Below are 18,174 nucleotides of genomic sequence, written 5' to 3' on the forward strand. Positions count from 1 at the left end.
TGTCACTGACAGACAACATGGCAGACAGCAGTGAGCAGCGATGGACCGGGGGACAGGTGCCGGGTCCTGAGCAGGAGAGGTGAGTATGGCATTCTTTTTTGCAGCAGCATATGGGGGCATAATATATGGAGCATTTTATGATGGCAGCACATGGGGGCATATTCTATGGAGCAGCACATGGGGGGCATATTCTATGAAGCAGCATATGGGGGCATAATCTATGGGGCATCATATGGGGGCATAATCTATGGAGCAGCATATGGGGGCATATTCTATGGAGCAGCTTATGAGGGTAGCATATGGGGGCATAGTCTATGGGGCAGCATATGGGGGTATATTCTATGGAGCAGCATATGGGGGCATATTCTATGGAGCAGCATATGGGGGCATATTCTATGGGGCAGCATATGGGGGCATAATCTATGGAGCAGCAAATGGGGGCATAATCTATGAAGCAGCATATGGGGGCATATTCTATGGGGCAGCATATGGGGGCATATTCTATGGATCAGCATATGGGGGCATATTCTATGCAGCAGCATATCGGGGCATATTCTATGGAGCAGCATATGGGGGCAGCATATGGGGTTATATTCTATGGAGCAGAATATGGGGCATATTCTATGGGGCAGCATATGGGGGCATATTGTATGGGGCAGCATATGAGGGCATAATCTATGGAGCATCAGTTGTTGCATAATCTATGGAGCATCTTATTGGGGCCTAATCTATGGAGCATCTTATTGGGGCATAATCTGTGGATCTATGGAGAATCTTATGGGGGCATAATCTATGGAGCATCTTATTGGGGCATAATCTATGGAGCATCTTATGGGGGGCATAATCTATGGAGCATCTTATGGGGGCATATTCTATGTAGCATTTTATGGGGCATAATCTATGGAGCATCTTATGGGGCATAATCTATGGAGCATATTATGGGGCCATAACCTTTATGGAGCAGCATATGGGGCATATTATTTAATGGAGTATCTTATGGGGGCATTATTAACCTTTGTGCAGCTTTATATGGGGTGTATTTTGTATGGAGCATCTTATGGGGCCCATCATGAACTGTATGGAGCATTATATGGGGCTCCTGATTCAATATGGAAATTCAAAACATTTAACCTACTGATGTCTCAATTAATTATACATTTATTGGTATCTATTTTTATTTTTGAAATTTAACAGTAGCTGCTGCATTTTCCACCCGAGCCTTATACGCAACTCAATAAGTTTTACCAGTTTTTTGTGGCAAAATTAGGGGGGTCGGCTTATACACAGATCGGCTTATACACAAGTATAAATGGTATATTAAAAACATGCAACTTTATTAAACAAAATACAGACATTTAAAATTGACTACATACAGTATTCATTGTTTCCTGATAACATACCCCAAAAGGGGAAAAAAAACCAGCAGACAATAACAATGGAGGTTCTAATCCATATGCATATCCAAAAGAACCTCCATTGTTATTGTCTGCTGTTTTTTTTTCCCCTTTTGGGGTATGTTATCAGGAAACAATGAATATGTAGCCAATTTTAAATGTCTTTATTTTGTTTAATAAAGTTACATGTTTTTAATATAATTGTGGTTCACTTAATTTTGGAGAAGAAGGAGTAATATTCATGTGAATTGGCCATATTCTAGAATACCCGATGCGTTAGAATCGGGCCACCTTCTAGTCTCTCATATGGTCCTAAAACAGCCGCATTGTCTACTCTTCCCATTGCTTTTATCATTAAAAAGGGTTATTCTCCCTTTAAAAACTCTTTAGTTAATGTTTATTACAAATGTTTTTGGCAATCAGTGCCCACAATGTTACTGGCACATAGGTAGAGACCAAGGGTTAGACAAAACATTCAGCCGTGCTCCTCAGTGGACAGATTCTGCACTGTCACCAGCCCCGACACAGCTATGGAATTGGAGTACTCTTTAGCTACTTATTTGGTGCTGGTGTTGACACTTTTATACATATTGTATGTCTTAATAAGTTGGAAGAAAAATCATATTGCAAATTTTCCTCCGGGTCCCAGGTGTTGGCCGCTGATTGGGAACTTACATCTTATAGATATTAAGAAACCTCATCAAACTTATCTAGAGGTAAGAATATCTGAAACATGGCAAATCAATACTGCAGAAAATCGAAATCCAGAGATCATCGCTCTGAAGAAATGACTAAAAGTTGTAGCAAATTGTTTGAATTATTAATGATTAACAGGGATTTTCAGCATTTTACATTAATATGTAGATGGTCCAATGCCTGAATCTACCACTGAGAGGCAATGATAATCTGCCCATGAGGCAAGGAAAGTACTTTACATTGGACTGCACCCATTCTTAACAGCAGCGGGGTAAGAATTTGCTGATAGTGTGCATTGAAAAGAATGGGTCTGCAATGTTTTAGCCACTAAAATCCAGACTCTTGACAGGGACAAGAAGTGTAGAGTAGAGATGAGCAAATCAGGCAAAATTTGCCTGTTCACTGTGTTTTACCCAGGAAATTTGATTAACGCAGAAATTATTCTCAGTGAATTTAAAGGGAATCTGTCACCCCATTTTTGGCCTATAAGCTGTGGCCACCGCCATCAGGGGCTTATCTACAGCACTCTGTAATGCAGTAGATAACGTCCCATTGTGACCTGAATGAGAAGAAAAACAAGTTAGATTACACTCACCTGGGAATCCGATCTGATGGGTGTCGCGGTCCGATCCGACGCTTCCCATCTTCATACGATGACATCTTCCTCCTTACTTCTGCCGCGGCTCCTGCGCAGGTGTACTTTCTCTGCCCTGTTGAGGGCAAAGTAAAGTACTGCAGTGAGCAGGCGCCGGACCTCTCTTACCTTTCCCAGCACCTGCGTACTGCAGTACTTTACTCTGCCCTCAACAGGGCACGCCTGCATGGGAGCTGCCGCAGAAGTAAGATGGGGGACGTTATCGCATGAAGATGGGAGGCACCAGACCGTGACACCCATCGGACCGGACCGCCCCCGGTAAGTATAATCTAATTTGTTTTTCTTATCTTCCAGGTTACATTGGGGGCTTATCTACAGCAATACAGAATGCTGTAGATAAGTCCCTGATGGCTGTGGCCGCAGCTTATAGGCCGAAAATGGGATGACAGATTCCCTTTAATGTCAGTTTTTATGCTATGAGATTTCTACAGACTCCATAGCATAATAACTGTAATATGTAAAAAAATTTGAAAACCCTAATAATTAACTTGCACTCACCTCTCCATTTTGTTGCTCACTGTCACCCATCTGGTACTCATTGTATATACTTATCTTTACTGCTCAAGCTAAAATCCCTGGGCCTCTAACACTGAGCAGGGATTTACAGTTTTGATGAGGCATGTGAGAGTTCTTCTCAAATGTACCATGTTCTTGCATAAGCACACCCGCATGCACAGAACCGACCAAAGCCTCTCACACAGACGATTTCAATGTGAGCTCCAGGGATCACACTGCTTCTGGCACAAAAATGTAAGCAGTTCTTCTTTGTTTGATGACTTGAGACTATCCATCATCCTCTTGATTACATTCCAGAGGTTTTCAATGGGGTTCAGGTCTGGAGAATGGGCTGCCCATGACAGTGTTTTCATGTGGTGGTCTCTTAATTTTTGCCAGAGCTGTATATAACCACCCTGCCTAACAGTCCCTGCACTATATTACACACATAAACAGAAGAAAAAATTCTAAAGTCCAATTATGATAAATGTAAATGAGGGCTTTGACTAATTGAGGTGGTGTTGGTGTATCCAGACTAGTTGGCTCACTTAGCATGTTATCGCGTCCCTGTTTGTGTGATAGCATGGTTTACAAGTGCAGAGACTTCCGTTCATGCACAGCGCACCTCTATGAAGCCGGTGCATATACACCCTGCTTCAGAGGATCAAGGATGAGAGGAGAAAAAGCTGAGGTAAATATAGCGCTAGCGACGATGCTGGCATTTGTTGACGATGTTATCACACTAACATCCCCTTGACTAGTCATAGCCCTCATTTACATATCATAAATGGACTTTAAAAATATTTTTGTCTAAAGATCTGTTTATATGTGTAATGTAATACCGGGAGTGTTAGGAAAGGGGTTTATATATGCAGACACAACTGCTGGTGATTCCGAGGCACAGGGGACTTGACAGATTCCCTTTTAAGAGACATACACCACAGTTCTAAAGGAGTACAGGGAGAATACTTGTAGTCGATATCCTGGATTCTATCTCTGTCTCCACATATGTACATTGTGTCAAAAATGCCCAGCTACCCACGTTGCTCGTAGTTGTCCTGATGAAGAAGTTGCATGCTTTGAAACGCGTTGATGAATAAACCACATACTACGGGATTGGCATCTTCCATTCTTTTACGGCACCGCAGAACAACCCTTTTGCTCTTTCTTTTTATGTATTCAGCTACCCAAGTTAGAAAATATGTTTTGCTTCAATTCCACATCTACAAGCATATATTGCAGTAATAAGGCAGCCATTATCTTCAGATAGTTCAGAAGCAGTACATAGAGGAAAGACATTGCACATAGATGTAATGTCATGAAAAACACATGAATTTTTCAAATACTTAGTCATGCTTCCTAAATATGAGACCATGGGAGACAGAAATACATATCGATGTTCCAACATTTTAATCTCAATTGCACTAGGATTAGTCCATAGTTACGTATATCATGATGTATTTTTAATATTGTGTTAAAGCTCGCTAAGAAATATGGACCAGTGTTTAGTATCCAGATCGGCACAAAAAAAATGGTGGTCCTAGCCGGATACGAGACCGTAAAAGAAGCTCTTGTTAATAATGTTGATGACTTTGGAGACAGAGGAGTACTTAAGATATTTAGCAGTATGGACCAGGGAAACGGTGAGTGCGTTTTCATTCATTAATACCATAGAGTATTACATTTCTGATATAAACACCATGCATGAGCCAACACAACCTCAAAGCCAAGTGGACACTTAAAAGCTGTATTATTGGGTGATGTATGCCAATTGTTATTTAGGGTAAGTCAACAGTTTGTATGTGCTTGACTTTTTCTTACTTTCTGCAAATAAATTTTCTATTTATTCACTGGCTATCACTTTTTCTCATATCATTCCATGTTTTAATTACCTGTCACTATGCAGTATCTTTTCTCCAGAATAGCGAGTTGGGTAAGTAGTTTTGGAGGCAGCCATACCCTATAGATACCATATGTCTTGCCCAAACTGTCGTTAATCTGAAAATAACAATATTCTCCCATACATATACATATTCAGCTTTATTAAGTGCTAGCTGAAGAGCACGGCATTGCCCGGGCATAGTACCTAACTGCTCTCCCCATCCACAGCCCCGTTCTCTTCCTTCACAGCCCTGCTCTCCCGCTCTCTCCCTTTTTCAATACCAGTAATTTCATATCGATGGTGTTGTGATCAGGCATAGAAAAATGTTTTGCCACAGGTAGATCCAACTGGGGGTCTGCATGTGGGTGAGACCAGGCAAAAGCTTTGAACTAGGATGAATTCTCATTGTCACACAATAAGAGAAAAAAGAATGGATCTACCTGTGGCAAAACATTTTTGTATGCCTGATCACAGCACCATGGACATGAAATTACTGGTATTAAAAAGTAACTTCACATCCCAGAGAGAGAGAAGAGTCTGGGAGTTCAAGCTCATGATGACCTTTGACACTTTCAATGCTGGAATAAATGTGTCGCATGGATTTATGTCTTTTTACATCAATTAAGGAATTTTCTACACAGAACCAGACCACAATCAGAGGACAATAAAACATCCAGACTCCTTATCTATGAACTGTTCCAATATTTATGTTTCTCCCTCTCCCTTAATGATAGTTCTACTTCACGTCACTTGTCTTATCTATTGCATTTTTTCTGTGCTGTGTTGTGCATAAATATGTGACTCTTCAGATTTTGTATTAGTCTTTGCCTGATGAAGAGACCTGCGTAGTCTGGAAAGCTTGCAATGTGTTACCATCTTTTCAGTTATCCATTAAAAGGTATCAACCACTGAGGACTCTCAATTCTGAATATTTTTCTAAATTTGTCGATATTCTACCATGCCAAGCTGTCCTCTTCACTTCTGTTCTCCTCAATCTGATGTTGTTTTTTTGTCCTTTTCCACTCTATTCTTGATATATAAACTCCTCTTATGTGTAAATCTAATCTTTTTTGCCATATGAGCACAATCCTCAAGAGGAATACCTAGAGAAGAGTTAAGAACCATCCCTTTTGTCTAAAAAATAGTCTATTAGATGCAATCTTTGTGCAGGGAAGAGAGGGCCACATGTGAAGAACAAAAGACTTGCTGGGGAAAAAATTGATTCAGGAGAAAAACAGGATTTATAACATGTGGGAAAATTACAGATTTTTGCCAAATGACAAGTTCTCTTTCATGATTATCCAACCAACTGAACAAACAGATGTAGTGTGCACTAATTCATAATTGGCAGAGTAGAATTCTTGTCCAGCCCCCGAGGATCAGTCATCTATGCTTAAATCTAACAAAGCGCCATAATGGAATTGTATCTTCATCACTTTTCAAAATTCTATTATTTTGAATGTTTCAGGAATTATTTTTTCACGTGGTGAAAATTGGAAGGCTATGAGAAGATTTACACTAACTACATTACGGGATTTTGGCATGGGAAAGAGTACCATAGAAGAAAAAATTATTGAAGAATGTACCCACTTAACTGATTACTTTGCATCCTTTAAAGGTATAGTATGAAGATTTCAATACTAGTCTTATTCTACAATAAATGTTTTAACTCCAGAACAACTGTGTCATACATGACCTGAGCTGCAGAAGGGGTCACAACATATTGAAATATGTGAAGCTGTTTTTGATAGACCAAAGCTATAATTTTCTAATCATTTGCATCTTCTTTAAGATGCAGTTTTATGGACAGCTAGTTAAGGTTAACCTCTTACGCCCGATCGTCATTCTGCATAATTTTTCTGATTTTTTTGTTCACTAGAATCACTACTGTCATTTTAGGAAAGCCATTCGACAACACTATAATCTTGAATGGATCAGTGGCAAATATAATCGTGGCAATTTTACTTGGGAATCGAATGGACTACGATGATCCTCAATTTAAGAGGCTGTTAATTCTAACAAATGAAAATGTTAGACTATTGGGATCTCAAATGGTTTCGGTAATATTATTATCATAATCATATAATCATATATTTCTTTATTAATTAATAAAGAAGATTATTAGAGATGGCAAGATTCAAAATTAGAAGTGGAGTGATCGCAATTCAGTGAAGGGATTGTCTCAGCTCTGCATTGATTTATTTTGATATGTCTTTCTAATGGTTAACCCCTTACCTACAATGGACGTAATATTCCGTCCATGTGACCCTGGATCTAATTCCCATGGACGGAATATTACGTCATAGCGATCAGCGGCGCCCACGAGGTGAGCGCCGCTGATCGCAGCCGGGTGTCAGCTGATTATCACAGCTGACCCCCGACACGTTAACCCTTTGCATACTGCGATCAAACACGATCGCGGTGTACCGGGAATTAAAGGGAAGCATCGGCAGGGAGGGGGCTCCCTCCGTGCTTCCCTGAGCCCCCCACAGCAGTGCAACATACAGCGCTGCTGCGGGGGGCTCTTTTCCTGCAGGTCCTCGGATCCAAGATGGCAACGGGGACCTTCGGGGGCCTGCAAGGAGCTGGCTTCCTCATGCCTGCAAAGCGCAGGCAAGGAGGAAGCCTGCAGCAGTGCCTGTGACAGATTGCTGATCTGTCACAGTGATCTGTGATGTGACAGGTCAACGATCTGTCACAGGACAGTGATGTCCCACCTGGGACAATGTAATAAAGTTAAAAAAAAAAAAAAAGTGTAAAAATAATTTTAAAAAAATCGCTAAATAAATAATAATAAAAAAAAATATTCCCTAATAAATTCATTTTTTGGAAATAAAAAACAAACAAACAATAAAAGTACACATATTTGGTATCGCGGCGTCTGTAACGACCCGCCCTATAAAACTGTCCCATTAGTTAACCCCTTTAGTGAACCCCTTAAAATAAAAATAAAAAATGAAGCAAAAAATAATGATTTATTATCATACTGCTGAACAAAAAGTGAAATAACGCGCGATCAAAAACACGCATATAAATATCCATGGTACCGCTGAAAACGTCAGTTTGTCCCACAAAAAACGAGCTGCCAAACAGCATCATCAGCAAAAAAATAAAAAAGTTATAGCTCGCAGAATAAAGCGATGCAAAAATAATTATTTTTTATATAAAATTGTTTTCATTGCATAAAACCGCCAAAACATAAAAAAAGACCTAAGTGAGGTATCGCTGTAACCATACTGACCCGAAGAATAAAACCGCTTTATCAGTTTTACCGCAGGCAGAACGGTGTAAACGCACCCCCCAAAAGAAATTCATGAAACACTGTTTTTTGTTCATTCTGCGTCCCAAAAATCGGAATAAAAAGCGATTAAAAAATGTCACGTGCCCGAATATGATACCAATAAAAACGTCAACTCGTCCCGCAAAAAATAAGACCTCACATGACTCGTTGGGTCAAAATATGGAAAAATTATAGCTCTCATTATGTGGTGATGTAAAAACTATTATTACAATAAAAAGCGTCTTTTAGCGTGTGACAGCTGCCAAATATAAAAACCGCCATAAATAGTAAATCAAACCCCCCATTATCACCCCCTTAGTTAGGGAAAAGTAATAAAATTAAAAGAAAATGTATTTATTTCCATTTTCCCATTAGGGCTAGGGTTAGGGCTAGGGTTAGGGCTAGGGTTAGGGCTGAGATTAGGGTTAGGGGTGTGTTGGGGTTAGGGTTGGAGTTATAATTGGGGGTTTCCACTGTTTGGGCACATCAGGTGCTCTCCAAATGCAACATGGTGTCTGATCTCAATTCCAGCCAATTCTGCATTGAAAAAGTCAAATGATGCTCCTTCCCTTCCAAGCTCTGCCATGCGCCCAAACGGTGTTTTACCCCCACATATAGGGTATCAGCCTACTCAGGACAAATTGCAAAACAACTTTTGGGGTCCAATTTCTCCTGTTACTCTTAGAAAAATAAAAAATTGGGGGCAAAAATATCATTTTTGTGGAAAAAAATGATTTTTTTATTTTCACGCCCGGGCGTTATAAACTTCTGTGAAGCACTTGGGGCTTCAAAGTGCTCACCACACATCTAGATATGTTCCGTAGGGGGTCTAGTTTCCAAAATGGGGTCACTTGTGGGGAGTTTCAATAGTTTAGGTACATCAGGGGCTCTCCAAACGCACATGACACCCGCAGACCATTCCAATAAAGTCTGCATTCCAAAACGTCACTACTTCCCTTCCGAGCCCCAACCTGTGCCCATACAGTAGTTTTCTCCCACACATAGGGTATCAGCTTACTCAAGACAAATTGGACAACAACTTTTGGGGTCAAATTTCTCCTGTTACCCTTGGGAAAATAAAAAAAGGGGAGTAAAAGATCATGTTTGTTGAAAAAATACGATTTTTTTATTTTCACACCCGGGCTTTATAAACTTCTGTGAAGCACTGGGGGGTTCAAGGTGCTCACCACAAATCTAGATAAGTTCCTTAGGGGGTCTAGTTTCCAAAATGGGGTCACTTTTTGGGGGTTTCCACTGTTTAGGTACATCAGGGGCTCTCCAAAAGCAACATGACACCCGCAGACCATTCCATCAAAGTCTGCATTCCAAAACGTCACTACTTCCCTTCCGAGCCCCAACCTGTGCCCATACAGTAGTTTTCTCCCACACATGGGGTATCAGCTTACTCAAGACAAATTGGACAACAAGTTTTGGGGTCCAATTTCTCCTGTTACCCTTGGGAAAATAAAAAAATTGGTGACTAAAAGATCATGTTTGTGGAAAAAATACAATTTTTTTATTTTTATGCCTGGGTATTGTAAACTTCTGTGAAGCCCTTGGGGGTTCAAAGTGCTCACCACACATCTAGATAAGTTCCTTAGGGGGTCTAGTTTCCAAAATGGGGTCATTTGTGGGGGGTTTCCACTGTTTTAGTACATCAGGGGTTTTCCAATCGCGACATGGTGTCCGATCTCAATTCCAGACAAAAAAGTCAAATGGCGCTGCTTCCCTTGTGAGCTCTGCCATGCACCCAAATAGTCGTTTACACCCACATATGGGGTATCAGCGTACTAAGGACAAATTGCACAATAACTTTTAGGGTCCTGTTACCCTTGGGAAAATAAAAATTGGGGGTGATTTTTTAATTGTACAACTGTACGTTATAGACTTCTGTGAAGCCCTTGTGGGTTTAAAGTTCTCACCACATATCTAGATAAGTTCCTTGGGGGGTCTAGTTTCCAAAATGGGGTCACTTGTGGGGGGTTTCCCCTGTTTAGTTACATCAGGGGCTCTCCAAACGTGACATGGTGTCCGATCTGAATTCCAGCCAATTTTGCATTGAAAAAATCAAACGGCGCTCCTTCCATTCTGAGCTCTACCATGCGCCGAAACAGTGGTCCCCCCCACATATTAGGTAGCAGCGTACTCAGGACAAATTGCACAATAACTTTTCCAGTCCGATTTCTCCTGTTACTCTTGTTAAAATAAAAAAAATTGAACATGAAGTATTTTTTTTGTAAAAAAAAAAGTTAAATGTTCATTTTTTTAAATATTCAAAAAAATCCCTGTGACGCACCTGAAGGTTTAATAAGCTTCTTGAATGTGGTTTTGAGCACCTTAAGGGGTGCAGTTTTTAGAATGGTGTCACTTTGGGTATTTTCTATCATATAGACCTCTCAAAGTGGCTTCAAATGTGATGTGGTCCGTAAAAATAAAATGGTGTTGTAAAAATGAGAAATCGCTGGTCAAATTTTAACCCTTATAACTTCCTAACAAAAAAAATGTTCCAAAATTGTGCTGATGTAAAGTAAACATGTGGGAAATGTTATTTATTAAGTTTTTTTGCGTGCCGTATCTCTGTGATTTAAGGGCATAAAAATTCAAAGTTGGAAAATTGCGAAATTTTAAAAATTTTCGCCAAATTTCCATTTTTTTCACAAATAAACGCAAGTTATTTGATTGAAATTTTACCACTAACATGAAGTAGAATTTGTCACGAGAAAACAATGTCAGAATCACCGGGATCCATGGAAGCGTTTCAGAGTTATTACCTCATAAAGAGACAGTGGTCAGAATTGTAAAAATTGGCCCGGGAGTTAATGTGCAAACCACCCTTGATAGTGAAGGGGCTAAAGTTCACTTTTTACAAATACAAAATTCCAAAATATGGTATATGGACAAAGATTTAAATTAGGAAAGCCTAGGAGCTTACTGCATACTGTCATATTATTGAATTTACAGGGAATTTGTGAGTAACTTAAACACCCCCCCCAGTGTCAGGACTCTAATGTCAGGACCCTGTCATAGTCGGCAAACTGCCACGCCGAGCAGAGTGACTTACCCACACTATGGGAGAGCGCGGGGTCCAATACAGTAGTGACCGTTCAAGCAGACAGGACCTGCGGCACAGAAAATAGTAAGGAGTCCCAGGACCTAGATCATGTGACTGCAGGGGGCAGGGCTTAGCGTCCTACTGCTGCAGATGATATAATGTACCTACTGCAAGGAAACTGTAGAAGAGGAGAGGAAAACGCAGGTCAGACAAGCGAGTGTTCGTACCAGAGGGACGAGCAAGGAATAGTCACAGGCAGAGGGTCATACACAGAGAGGTAGCGCAGTACAAGAGGGACAGGCAGAACTAGTAACAGGGACAGAACCGGGTCAAAACCAAACAAGCAAGCAAGATATCAGGCACAAGGCACACGTACGCACGAGGTCAACTAACTCAGCTGAGGGCAGGAGTATAACTGACACCGGACCTAGGTCAAGTGAGCACTAAATAGCCGCCCTCTGCCAAAGAGAGGCAGAAACAAGTAACCCCTGTCTGACCAGGACGGGCCAAAGACAAAGCCCATCCTGGATCATGACAACCGGGCATCCCTCTATATTGCATAAATTGGCATCATATAAAGAGACTTAAGTAGCTGTTGCTGAGCATGAAAAAAAACTTGGGATGCAGGAGCTCATGAAGTGCTCTGTAACACCCAGAGCACGTAACAATTCATTTGCATATAAATTAAAATGCTGTTTTCTTAAGAATACATGAACTGATAAAAGCTATAAAGGTGTAGATTGATTCAGTTTTCAAAGTTCTACTTGCCCATCTATGTGATTTTCAGGGCTAGGTCTCTCTTAAATTTTCCTTCTAATTTATAAACTGTGAACTGTCAGCTTGGAAGCGCCCTCTCGTATTAATTGCGGTTACGCAGAAATTTATGTGTTTAATGCAAAAGTTGGGGACTTGGAAAGGATATATAAAGATATGAAAAAAAAATAATCGCCCATAATTTTGTAACTATGTGGATTAACCCCTTCACCCCGAAGCTTGTTTTCACCTTCCTGACCAGGCCAATTTTTACAATTCTGACCACTGTCACTTTAAGAAGGTCATAACTCTGGAACACTTCAAAAGATTGATTCTGAGAGTGTTCTCTAGAGAAATATTGTACTTCATGTTAGTGGTAAAATGTCTTTGATATAACTTGAGTTTATTTGTGAAAAAAAATCAGAAATTTGGCAAAAAGTTTAAAAATTTTGCAATTTTCAAACTTTTAATTTTTTTGCCCTTAAATCAGAGTCATGTCACGCAAAATAAATAATAAGTAACATTTTCCACGTGTCTACTATATATCAGCACAATTTTGGAAACACAATATCTTTTGTTAGGAAGCTATAAGGGTTCAAAGTTGACCAGCGATTTCTCAATTTTGCAACAAAATTTGCAAAACCATTTTTTATGGACCACCTCACATTTGAAGTGACTTTGAGGGGCTTATATGACAGAAAATACCCTAAAAAGACATCATTCTAAAAACTGAATCCCTCAAGGTACTCAAAACCACAATCAAGAAGTTTATTAACCCTTCAGGTGCTTTACAGGAATTAAAGGAATGTGGAAGGAAAAAATAAACATTTAACTTTTACAAAAATTTTCCTATAGACCTAATTTTTTTTTACTTTTGCAAGGGTAACAGGAGAAAATGTACCATACAATTTGTTGTGCAATTTCTCCTAAGCATGCCGATATCCCATATGTAGGGGGAAAACCACTGTTTGGGCGCACGGCAGGGCTCAGAAGGGAAGGAGCGCCGTTTGACTTTTTGAATGCAAAATTTGCTGGAATAATTAACAGATGCCATGTCACATTTAGAGAGCCCCTGATGTGCCTAAACAGTGGAAACTCCCCACAAGTGACTCCATTTTGGAAAGGAGACCAATTATGGAACTTATCTAGATGTGTATTGAGCACCTTGAACCAACAGGTGCTTCACAGAAGTTTACAAAGTAGAGCCACGGAAATAAAAAAAAATCACATTTTTCAGAAATAAATCTTTTAAGCTCCAAATTTTGAATTCCTAAGGGTAACAGGAAAAATTAGTCCATACAATTCGTTGCGCTATTTCTCCTGAGTATGCCGATACCACATATGTGGGGGAATACTACTGCTTAGGTGCAGAGCTTGGAAGAGAAGAAGCACCATTTGACTTTTTAAATGCAAAATTTGCTGGAATAATTAGCGGATGCCATGTGCATTTTGAGAGCCCCTGATGTGACTAAACAGTGGAAACACCCCAAAAATAAAAGCATTTTAGAAACTAGACCTCTTTGCAAACTTATCTAGATGTGAATTGAGCACGTTGAACCCACCAGTTGCTTCACAGAAGTTTATAACTAGTGATGGGAAAGGATTAAAATGCTCAGGTGCTCGTTGCTCAGGCCTTGCAAATTGGAATGCTCAGGTGCTTGACCCCAATGTAAGTCTATGGGAAACTTGAGCATTTTTCCGGCACCCGCCCCGGTCTGTCTGCAGATGGAGTAAAAATTGGAGAAATCGATGGGAATAGTGCTCAAATGACCCTTTCTCACCTTTGAAACTGCTAAGACTCACTGTCGCTCTTATTCATTCTCGTCTGAACTACTGCAATTCTCTTCTGATCGGTCTCCCTCTTACCAAACTTTCTCCTCTCCAATCCATCTTGAATGCGGCAGCCAGGGTCGTATTTCTGTCCAGCCACTTCACCGATGCATCCATCTTGTGCCAGTCATTACACTGGCTACCTATTCGCTACAGGGTCCAGTATAAACATATACATATTAGTCCTTAAAACCCAAAACCAACCATGGGTACATTCCGCAGGGATCAATGAACACTAAATGCCACTAAAGGAATAAACAACTGGCACAGAGAATGTAGAATACACAATGTAAACAATTTTATTCATATTAGAATTCATATACAATATAATCACATATAGATGCCTCAAATCATCAAAAAAGCCGCTGGATACATGGACAAAATGAACCACTACAATATTAAAATAAGACAAAATAATAGTGCTGCGCTATGGTATACAGTGCCTGCATGACTATAAGTGAAACCGCTATGGATCAGATTAAAATAAGTGCCCCAACTGACAAATTACTCCTACATTTAGTACCTGAACCAAACAGAAGCGGATCACATTCATTGGTAATTCAGGATAAGTCATAACAACCGCTACCCAAAGCAAAATAGTAATACCTGTATGTAATGTCCACACTATCACCGCGGGTCCAGTATAAACTCATCTCTCTCACCCACAAAGCTCTCCACAGTTCTGCACTGCTTTATATCTCCTCTCTCATTTCTGTCTATCACCCTACACGTGCCCTCCATTCTACAAATGACCTAAGACTAGCATCCCCCATAATCCAAACCTCGCTCCTCAGTCTCCAAGACTTCTCTTGTGCTGCGCCAGCTCTCTGGAATGCACTTCCCCAGAAGATCAGATTTGTTAGGCGTCAGAATTCTGTTGCTGCACAGCGAGAATACCGAGCCTTACTTCCAGCGGTCTCCCATTCCTCTCCAGCCACAGAGGAGGTTGCTCAGCAAACTCGTTTGTCCAAGCGCTCTGTCCAGACCAGCTCCGTGGGTTTGCTTGCTGCTGCCACCTCTGGCACAGCTATGGCAATACATGCTGCTCAGCAGCGAGATTCTCCAGGGACTAAGTCCCCATGTCGGGCCACTGAGCATGCCCGTGGAGTGATCTCCCATTGGAGATCGAATGTCACGTGCTCAGGTCATGCTTCTGTTCGAATTGGCCCATCTGAGAAGCCAGGAAGGTCCCGGACGCTCGCATGTTGTGAGTTCATTTTTCCCTTCACCAGTGAGGTCTGATGAACTCCCTCTTCTGGCGAAGGAAGGTAGTGAGGCTGATTACCAAACAGCTGAGCAGGTAGATGATGACTGGGTCACAGGAACTGATGACTGGATATAAGGCAGCCGACGCCCTGCTGCCTTGCCGGTGATTTTCCTGCTGGATTCTTGGACACCAGTCTGATTTCTGCTTCTCAAAGCTAAGTTTTGCTCTGCCTTTTGTACACTTTAGTTCTGGCTTTGTTTGCCTTGTTTTTTTGGTCTTCAGCCATCCCCGGGGTGAGCTGAATTCCATTTTTGTCTCTGATCTGTTGATCTCTGGCTCTGTCTTCAGAATATACCTGAGTGCTGATATAGTCTTTTTGAAGCCTAGCGACTTCAGGGCCTGTTTTTCCTATCAGTCTGTTGGTTCATTTTTGGATAGGGTTTTTGCGGATTGCAGACAGCAGCTTTTCTATCCTGTCCTATTTAGTTAGCTTGGGCCCCATCATTTGCTCAACCTATCTTTCTATCTGTGTTAGTGTTTTTTCATCTTGCTTCACAGTCATTATATGTTGGGGGCTGCCTATTGCTTTGGGGTCTGCTCTGGGGCAGTTTAGATTTCCCCTTTCTGTCTTTAGGCTGATTTAGTTCTCCGGCTGTGATCGAGGGGTCTAGGGCACTGTAGGAACCCCCCACGGCTACTGCTAGTTGTTGTGGATAGGTTCAGGGGTCTGCAATCCAATAGCTTCCAACTTCTCTGGTTTTCTGGACTTAGCTATTATTTTTGTTTTTTCCTCCTTCAGTGACTCATCCATAACACTCGCGGCAATAAAAGGTTTGCATGGCCGCTCAGTCATGCGCTAGGATAGACTGTATTTACAGACTATGTGGAGTGAGTGATGTATGCATGTATGAATGTCTCTGGTGAATGACTCATTAAGAAACCCCTACCCTTGGTATGTATGTTTTGTGCAGCCTAGCCTGCTGGCACCCAGGCTTAGGCGTAGGTAGGTCAAAGGTTGAGTCAGGCATCAGGCCTCACCATTGACTCAGCACGCCTCAGTGCACATGCTCCATAGCCAGCGTCTATAGCGGCGCTCGTGACAGCGACGCCACGCGTTCAGTGGGCTCCGGCATCTACGTTCAACGGTGGTGCGGCTCTGTGCAGTAACAGAGTTCGCCCTGTTCACATTGGGTGACGTAACCCACGTGTGACTAGTTTCACACCGCTTAATTCTTCCACCTTTACTTAGCAGCAGTGTACCACCTCTGCACGGTGGACCCCGGGCTGCGAACGCACCTACTATTATTTTATAATTTGGTGCATTCTGCCAGCCCTAACATTATCCAAGCACCAGGGTCTGGCTAATAATGGCGGACGAACAACGACTGCATAGATACATCCAGCAGCTGAAGGGTAGGTTGGCAGCGCTAGAGCGTTCCACCTCAGCTGCGGATGTTACTTTGGTCGCTGTTCAAGCAGCTACAGAGGCTGTCGCCCGTGTCTCCACGGCTAGCCCTGCACCGACCTTGTCTCGCCTCCCACTGCCCGAAAAGTTCTCGGGCGATAGTGCTTCATGCAGGGGTTTCGTGAGTCAGTGCTCCATTCACCTGGAGTTGCTGGCCACACGATTTCCCTCTGAGTTTGCCAAGGTGGATTTATCATCTCCCTTCTGTCAGGCAGGGCCTTGGAGTGGGCCACCCCGCTGTGGAAGCGTGGGGATCCCCTGGTACAGAGTGCCACCCATTTTCTGGTCACTTTGAAGCAGGTGTTCCTGGGGCCTCGGGTCACGCACGACACCACACTGCTGTTGCTGGCCCTAACCCGGGGTTCTTCTCTGGTAAGTCAGTATGCCATCCTCTTCAGAACTCTGGCCTCAGAGTTTGAGTGGCCAGATAAGGTTCTCATACCTATTTTCTGGAGAGGCCTGGCTGATCATGTCAAAGACGCCCTGGCCACCAGGGAGGTGCCCACCACTTTGGAGGAGCTCATTATGGTCTCCACCTGAATTAATATTCGCTTCACTGGGCGAGGGCTGGAGCGCTCCACGTCCCGCCAACAATATAGATTGGCTCCAAACTTTGTTAGGCCGTTGGAACCCCTCAGTCAGCCGCCTGTGCCTCTAGAGACCATGGAGGTGTCTCACACAGGGTCCAGGGCCCGGTCCGCGCGGGTACCTTCAGTCTGCTTCCGTTGTCGGCAGACTGGGCACCTAGCTAACCAGTGCCCACAGCGCCCAGGAAACGCTCCCGTCTAGTGGTTATCGGAGGGGGCCTACTAGACACAGCGACTTTCACCTCCAAGCTCCTGTTTAAAGGGGCGTTAGAATTTAATTTTTCCACTCTGGTGGTGGAGGTTTGTGTGGACTCTGGAGCGGAGGGCAATTTAATGTCTTCTGCCTTCGTCCTACAACACGCAATCCCCCTGGTCCTGCTACCTCAGCCAGTCGCTATCAGAGTGGTGAATGGTGCAACACTCCCGTCCCAAATCACCCACCAGATGGCTCCACTGAGACTCTCACTGTCTCCTTCCCATCAGGAGATGCTGTCTCTTCTTGTCATGCCTGAAGGTATCGACCAGGTCCTCCTAGGAGTTCCCTGGTTACGAGCTCACTCACCTCACATAGAGTGGTCCTTGGGAAAAATCCTCGGTTGGAGCAAGTCCTGCGAGGGTAGGTGTTTGAGGGACTGTGTACAGGTCACTATCTCTGAGGTTCCTGCAGATCTCTCCTCACTTCCCAAGCTGTACCAGCAGTATGCAGACGTTTTCTCCAAGAAGGCGGCAGAGACCCTTCCGCCGCACCGCCCTTATGACTGTCCTATTGACCTCTTGCTCGGTGCTGAGCCTCCCCGGGGTCGAGTCTACCCCCTATCTCTCCCAGAGACAGAAGCCATGTCTCAGTATATCAGGGAGAATCTGGCAAGAGGATTCAT

At 42.5% G+C, this 18,174-nt stretch overlaps 1 protein-coding gene across 2 annotated transcripts in view; it reads left to right on the plus strand.

Annotated features, from left to right (window-relative positions):
- Nucleotides 1-1,861: 1,861 nt before the first annotated feature.
- The window catches only part of LOC141098547 (cytochrome P450 2K1-like), a 103,362-nt gene continuing 87,049 nt past the window's right edge, over nucleotides 1,862-18,174 (plus strand). For both annotated transcript variants that reach the window (XM_073586426.1, XM_073586427.1), the window contains exons 1-4: nucleotides 1,862-2,110; nucleotides 4,721-4,883; nucleotides 6,591-6,740; nucleotides 7,022-7,182. In XM_073586426.1, the coding sequence (XP_073442527.1) occupies nucleotides 1,925-2,110; nucleotides 4,721-4,883; nucleotides 6,591-6,740; nucleotides 7,022-7,182 (660 nt within the window). In that variant the 5' untranslated portion in view covers nucleotides 1,862-1,924. The remainder of the gene's footprint in view (nucleotides 2,111-4,720; nucleotides 4,884-6,590; nucleotides 6,741-7,021; nucleotides 7,183-18,174) is intronic.

The sequence above is a fragment of the Dendrobates tinctorius genome, unplaced genomic scaffold, assembly GCF_039654945.1.
Source record: "Dendrobates tinctorius isolate UK_male_01 unplaced genomic scaffold, ASM3965494v1 ptg000093l, whole genome shotgun sequence".
In the NCBI taxonomy this organism is placed as follows: Eukaryota; Metazoa; Chordata; class Amphibia; order Anura; family Dendrobatidae; genus Dendrobates; species Dendrobates tinctorius.